Source organism: Theobroma cacao, chromosome 8 (genome assembly GCF_053813885.1).
Source record: "Theobroma cacao isolate CCN51 chromosome 8, ASM5381388v1, whole genome shotgun sequence".
In the NCBI taxonomy this organism is placed as follows: domain Eukaryota; kingdom Viridiplantae; phylum Streptophyta; class Magnoliopsida; order Malvales; family Malvaceae; genus Theobroma; species Theobroma cacao.
This window is the reverse complement of record NC_142646.1, coordinates 26,877,034-26,884,097: the sequence shown is the minus strand read 5'-3', so window position 1 is coordinate 26,884,097 and position 7,064 is coordinate 26,877,034. Positions and strand designations below refer to the sequence as shown.

The window sequence follows — 7,064 nt, the reverse complement described above, 5'->3', positions numbered from 1 at the left end:
CGATTGACCGGTGCTCTATCTTTTCTCTAAGCCCCAAAAACCATACCTCAAACTCTACCTCTTTTTCCTCTCTCAACCATCGATCGATGGCCCAAAACCTCTAATCTCTGAACCCTAAACCCCCAAACCCCGTGAAGTTCTCGAAAGAAAAGAAAGAACAAAAAGAAACCCAGTGGTCCTTTCTAGGTTTCAATTTTTTTTAGGGCTTTTGGGTTGCTTTTTGTTGTTGTTTTTGGCATCTTCTTTTTTTTTATCTCTTGATTGTGGCTTTTTGGTCTCTAGGGTTTTTTGAAATTGGATGTAGGGTTCATTTGAGATTGGTTGTTGAGGTTTTTTCTGAGGTTTCTAGGGTTTTTTTAAGACTTTCTTTTTTACCTTTCATATGGATAAAGGATCTGTAGCTTCCCTAATTTTTGGCTCTGCCAGTAGTTGGATGCACTCCACGACTGGTGGAGGAACCAAGTGGCCTCTGCTAGGGTGTCAAGGCACTCTTAACAAAGGCCTTGTACATTTTTGTTTTTTTTTTTTCCGGCTTTTATCTATTTTAAGCCAGCTGGCCAATTTTTCAAGTTGTTCTTGTTGTTTCCAGATTGTTCTTCAGTTTATTTGGTTTTAATCCTAATTTATTAAACTTAGTTATATTTGCTTAGTTTGATCTGAGATCTTGATCTTACTTACTTCTGGGTCTATTTTTGGGTCACAGAAACAAGTATTGAGTCCAACTTTTAAACTTATTGGTCATGTAGCATTCAACTTCACGTAAGGTCTGAGATTCCCAACGGCTTAGAAACATGGGAAGCTCCGGTAAAGTTCCAAAGAAGCTCATTTGGAGTTGAATGATAATTAGCCTTGACTATAAAATAAAATAGTACCATAAAAATAAAAGCACATATAAATATTAATTACTTATATATATATAAATTGTGTCTACAGCCATATCTTTTATTCGATTGAGGGTAGCTTTTGATATCATACCCAATGACCGTAACACAGAGAAACACAAAAATCATCGTTTCATTTGGACATCTTAGCCGCCAGTTCTCTTACAAGCTTAGCCGCAACCATTGCGGTCAACCCATCAACGGCGTCACGTTGTGGGTTGTATTCTACCACATCTGCAGCAACGAGATTGCCTTGAAGGTTGTGTAGGATGTTGAGAACATCGCGAAAGGAAAGACCTCCTGGTTCGAAGTGAGACACCCCTGGCGCAAAGGCGGGATCAAGACAGTCCACATCCACGGAAATATACACTCCCTTTACTCCTTCCCCCAGTTTCTGTCAAAGCATGTACAAGTGCACTACTATTAGTCTCACATTGTAATTTTCTTCAGTTTCCACCAAACAACCGGTTTTCTAGTCTTCAATTCTAAGACAAAAAATTTTATGCAATGAAGTTGACGAGTGAAAGCATGTTAGCCAGGTGAAGAACACCAAGGAAAAGAAGATGAGAAAGAGGGAGACCAGGTGTTCCAAGAAATGACGGTCTCTTGAAAATGTTCGCATTTCATATTGCTCCACTCCAAACCTTTTGCCTTGTTCGCGCCCCTCACTATTTATTGATCTGATCCCAACCTAAAATGACGGCACTTGAGACAATTAGTTGGAAAGCGAGATATATTATCCCTTGTGTGCGTTTGGTAAAGAAAATATGCGGGTGAAAAGAAATTATAGCAGATTGCAAAGTCACTACCTCACATCCAAGATATACAACTTACAATACAAATGGGTGAAATACTTCCAGAAAACTTCACTGACATTTGTTAAACTACCTCAGTTGGAGTTATTGTTTGGTCTAAGAACTGTTTGTTGAATGGGAGAATATAATAGCCATTTATACAGCATACTGAAGTAAAAGTTACCTGCAAAAGCCGCCTAGCATAACCACCCTCCATAATTCGAGCAAAAGGAGATGCATGCGAGTACTTATTTCCTTCAAAGGCATCATAAATATCAGGATGGGCATCTAGATGAAGTATATCCACAGGTCCACCAAGCTTCTGAGAGACAGCTCGTACAACAGGATAAGATATTGAGTGGTCACCACCTAAAACTAATGGGCGTAATGGATCCTGAAAAGCACGGACATTAAAAGAGTCGATATTCATCTATCTGAACCAGGAGGTTCTAGAAAGACATTCTCGTATTGATTGCTACCAGCATATAGATCAAAGGCCCCCTGAACACCATTAATCTTCCCTCTCGACCAAAAAGCGTTGGTGAGAAATATTGAACGATTAATCAAAGACTTCCAGCACGAAGACCAACAAACCAGTACCAGTGGAAAGCAGAAAGAAAACAATAAATTAAACTAATTCCAGCCAACTCAAACCACACGGATTATCACAAGGTTCTTTTCTGAGACAAACTCCAGCAGTTCAAATTGAGTATAAATTCAAGATCTAAATATGTAAGTAGCCCTATCTTAAAATGATCATCATAATTCGTCATAATAGTATTTCTCAAGAAAGAAGCCAAGAGTTAAACGGAAACTCACCTCCTCCATTACTATCTTGACAGACTCACTTACGACGTTCATCAATCTATCATCATCTACGCCACAATCACGGATCTCCTGGACAGCGAGGTCACCAACATCAGTTAGCACCCGAGGATCCTTTAGTTCCTTCCCTGCAGGTCCAAGGAAAGGATTGACAACACTATTAAGAACTCAGAGCAAGAAACCCTTTTAAGTTAGATTCCAAATGTCAGCCAAATCCATTACAATGATTATCAGAGCGGTTAAAACTGTCAGTCGGAAACAGAGCATACACATTCAGGTCTAAATGATATGATAACATCTAACCCATCGAGATGGGATATCAATATCTGTTCTGAGAATCAAAAAAAAGTGTATAAGCAAAATCTTATGAAGGGCAATTAAGAAGCTACCTTCTTCAGTGGTTGAGTTCGTGCTACCACACCACATTGCCTCCCTAATTCGAGGAGGAGCAAACGCCGGTCCTTGAAGAAACGACGAGTTATGTCCTAAGGGAACTCCAAGCAGAGAAGTGGATGCTAAAGAACCTCCTAAAGCACGCACAAGCTCACCCTAGGGAATACAATTAGCAACTTTCAGATTACTGAGTTAAAAATCTTCAAAACTTGATGCTCAAAATCATGTCAAAAGAAGAAATTAAAGGATTGAATGATGAAATGGAAATGAGTAATAAAAAAAAAAAAAACCTTGAGCTTTGCCTTCTCGCGAATAAGGGTGAGAGAAGCATCTATTACACGACTCTGGCCCTTTTCGATCAAATCAGAAGGTATATTTGCAGCACTCAGTTTCTGCAAATAATGAATTCCTCTGCTCCGCCCTATGGCTGACATGTTCGCAATGAAAGGCGAAGAATTGGAGGTTTTCTTAAAATAGGAAAAAACAAAAAAGAAAGAAAGAAAACAAGCAAAGATTACTTCTCCTTTCAAAAGTTTATAATAAGAAGCAAAAGTCGTGGCATTTGTACCTTGAAAAGGAAGATCAGAGGCGGGAGAGAGAGTGAGTGAGTCGAAAGGGATACTGATAATTCAGTTATATAGAGTTTCCTTGAAAGATAAGATAAGATAAGATATAAATTGATGGGAGAATGGAAGCGTAAATTGAATGGCCGACCATGCATGAAGGTGAATGGGATGGATAATGTAAAAAGATATTCAACAAATTAAAAGAGATGGAAATTGGATGCATGAAATCTTATAGGTTGGCAAGGTGGCCAAATAGAATAAAAAGGCAAAAGTGTGCATGCAATTTGATTGGCTAAGTGGGTGGCCAAATAATAGCAAAATTTCAAATGGAAAAAAAGTGAGAATTGGTTTTGGAGAGCTTGTGAGAACCGGCCATTGTGAGAGAATAGAGAAAGAGCTTGGTTCTTGAAAGGTTTCACCCGAGGAGAAAAGAAAAGAGGGGAAGAAAGAAAGAAAGTGGGGAAGGCCCGGGTTTGTGAGGATTCAAGGAAACCGTGGGTTCCTTGCTCTTCATTGTTGAGTTTATCATTTCATCACCCAAAAAGGAATCTTCGACGTGCAAGAGAGGAATCATGGAGCTTAAGGAAAGAGGAAAGCTTGGTTCCAAAGTTTTAAGAGAAACAAGGGTACGCATTGTGGTTTTGGTTTGATTATGTTTTGACAAACAGTTGGTAACCATAAGAAATGTATTGTGGCAGCAAAGAAAAGCTTGATTGGAGAGGATTTAGTGACATGCAAGCCATCACACCCTTGGATGCATGATGGATTCAAAGTGAAAGAGAAAAGCCAAGCAAGGTATTGTGTTTTAAGGCCTATGGTTTGTAGCATTGTTAAGAAAATAATTTGTGAATAATGTTGGCAGCTTGGTGATTGAAACTTGGAAGAATATTTGAGTGCATGCGAGGCTCAAGCAACCTCAAAGGTAAATATGTATAATGCTTTAAGTATGGTTAGAAGATTTTGAGAAAATGGCTATTGTTGTGTTGATTGAAAATTTGAAAGACACATTGTGAAGAATGATGATTGTTGGAAAGATCTAAAAATGCATGAGCTAGTTAAAAATGTTAAAGTTGCTTGCTATGTTGTTTGAAAGAAATAAGGATGAATAATGTGGATGGAAGATTGGGAAACAAAGCATTGAAAGTTAGATAGACAAATTATGCATGTAAGCTTGGAAATAATTGAGTGAAATTAGATTGATTGTTGTTGCCATATACGTGGTTAATGCTATGAAAATATGAGATGGAAAATGATGAATGTTGCTTGGAAATGTTGAAATGGGCACTTAATGTTATAAATAAGTTGCCGGTACATGTAATATAAAGAATTATGCATGTAAAGGTTATAAATTCCTTTAGTAAAAATGTCAATATACATATGAATATGCAAAGGCTAATTGAGAAAGAATAGTGATTTTAGCATGGTTTGAGTTATTAAGATGATGATTAGTGTTTGAATGAGAAAGAGAATGGAATAGGATATAAAAGCCTTAAGTAAACGTGGGCAGCAAATGTAAGACAAATGAATTGTAATGTTATTAAAAGTATTTTAGAACTAATTGCTGCCAGGAGATTGAGTAAGTGAAAGATAATTGCCGAGGACATAATTCAAGGAGAAAACGGGTGATCGGCAAGTCATCTCGATGAATTGAGGACCTAAGGAGTTTAATTTGGTGAGGTAATATCCCACCAAGAGAGGTGAGTAGGGAGTGTCAATTTTAAACGATTTTATGCTATATCAAAGTATATGTATAGTATTATCCAATGCCTTTGTGGAAAGCATGAGTTGCTAGAAAATGATAAGTGATTTAAATACATGGTTTAAAATTATTTATACACTGCTTTTGTGGAAAGCATGAGTTGGTAGAAACAATAAGCATTTGTGAATTCAAATTGAGTTTGCAAGTGTTTTGTGTATACTATATATATATATATGTAAAGTGTTTAGAAACCGAGAAACAAGCCCTTTTGCAATGTTTTGCATCAAAATTGTAGCTTGTATCTTTGTGTGACATGCGCAAGTAATTGCACTTGATAAATGGCTTAAACACAAAATCTTGTGAGTCAGTTTTAGTCCGAACTTTATACAAATATTTACACCATTCATTTTAATGTGAAAAACAATTTTGAAAGTTTGCTGAATCTTGTTTTCAAATGATTTAAAGAAAAACTCTTGAAGACCTTGATTTGGTTTTGAAAACGGTTTTGCAAAACCAAGAGCATCGAGAGTAGGCCGAATGTCATATCGAGATAGTGTGACCCTTGTGCACAAGTGAGCTCTAGCTAAAAAACTTTTTAGGTCACCGACCATTTGTTGGACGTGACTAGGCCATAGTCTATGATTATACGTGGCTAGGCCACGAGTTGATATAAGTGGTTACGACCACATGATTTCTCCAATGTCAGCCAACATCGTCGAGATTGCCATGGCTATGGGAATCCAATGGAGGGGGGCCTCCCGAATGTTATTACCTGGAAAAAGGTCCACGGGTTGATTTTCTATGATTACCTACTTGAGAGTTTTTAGACTCGTACTTTTTCATATGGTGGAGAGATATTTTTTTCTACAGCTCCCCTTTTTAATTAAAAGCTTTCAATGCTTTATATATTGATCATGAATTGATGTATGCGGATGTACTCGGTTATTTTTACATGCCACAAGGTTTAGGAGCTTACGTGTTTTTATACTGCCATTTGTATTTATGAAGGAAACAAATGATTTCGACGATTAAAATCTATTTTACTATGCTTTGATTTTTCGGCATTGTTTGCCAAGGAAAGTATTGCACTCTGATTTTCACAACATTATTTTTACAAGGCACAAATACCTTATTTGTTATCTGGTTTTATAAGGTTATCATTTTATACTCTAGTTTTATTGTTCAAAAAGTTTCGGTCTAAGCTTGTTTCTCATCTACACCCTACTCACGGAGCTGATGATCACTGAGTTTGTGAGAATCACCCCCTTATCTCCCTTTTTGTAGATAAGTGATTGACCTAACATGCATTCATCTGCACATATTGTCCACCGCGGATAGGTAAAGGCATCTCATAGCACTTTATTCCGAGTCGTTTCATTACTAGAGGTCAAGTTGATTACAATGTATTTGTTTGTAAATAGTCATTGGTCTAAACGTGAAAGTGTATAATTCAAAAATTATGGACCTTAATGTATTTTTACAATTATGTGGAATAAAAGTTTGGTTGATTTGTCTGACTTTTCATTTTAAGTATATTACAAAGAGTTATACGGTTCAAAGCAATTGCATAAATTGGTGGAATGAATATAATGTATTAATAAAAGTTTCAGTTGAGACTTATTCGGGACTTGGCGAGTTTTCTCAAAAGACTCAGACGCCGGTAGAGATTGAGGTGTGATCGTTACATGTTCCATCTTAAGATAGTGAGGTATGAAGTGTATCCACACCCTAAACCCTATGAATAATATAACAGTTGTCACGACCCGGAACTCCCATCGAGCTTGTGACAACCGTTGCGAAGTCTCGACAGACATTCTTCCCCTAAATGCCTTTCGAGACCTCGCAAGGCTTTTGTACCAGTTTTTCCATTCCTCTCTCTTTCTTCTTTTTTTTTTGAATAATAAAA

The 7,064-nt window shown here is 37.2% G+C and overlaps 1 protein-coding gene and 1 long non-coding RNA gene across 4 annotated transcripts; one reads left to right on the top strand and one right to left on the bottom strand.

Moving 5' to 3' along the window:
* Window positions 1-880: 880 nt before the first annotated feature.
* On the bottom strand, window positions 881-3,618 carry LOC18592855 (arginase 1, mitochondrial-like). Of its 2 annotated transcripts, XM_007019774.3 has the most exons (7): window positions 3,462-3,618; window positions 3,184-3,360; window positions 2,890-3,049; window positions 2,495-2,628; window positions 1,860-2,069; window positions 1,462-1,572; window positions 881-1,275 (listed from the first exon to the last, which is right to left on the bottom strand). In XM_007019774.3, the coding sequence occupies exons 1-7, from the start codon at window positions 3,612-3,614 to the stop codon at window positions 1,015-1,017; spliced, it is 1,206 nt and encodes a 401-aa protein (XP_007019836.2). In that variant the 5' UTR covers window positions 3,615-3,618; the 3' UTR covers window positions 881-1,014. The 2 variants fall into 2 exon arrangements, with proteins under 2 accessions (XP_007019836.2, XP_088665256.1); XM_088809130.1 differs by lacking the exon at window positions 3,462-3,618 and having other exon boundaries at window positions 3,184-3,434.
* Window positions 3,619-3,746: 128 nt separating this feature from the next.
* On the top strand, window positions 3,747-6,656 carry LOC148761275 (uncharacterized). 2 transcript variants are annotated; one of them, XR_016027961.1, is made up of 4 exons: window positions 3,747-4,085; window positions 4,158-4,254; window positions 4,322-4,381; window positions 5,028-6,656. It is a non-coding gene; the product is annotated as an uncharacterized LOC148761275 (long non-coding RNA). The 2 variants fall into 2 exon arrangements; XR_016027960.1 differs by having other exon boundaries at window positions 4,322-6,656.
* Window positions 6,657-7,064: the final 408 nt, after the last annotated feature.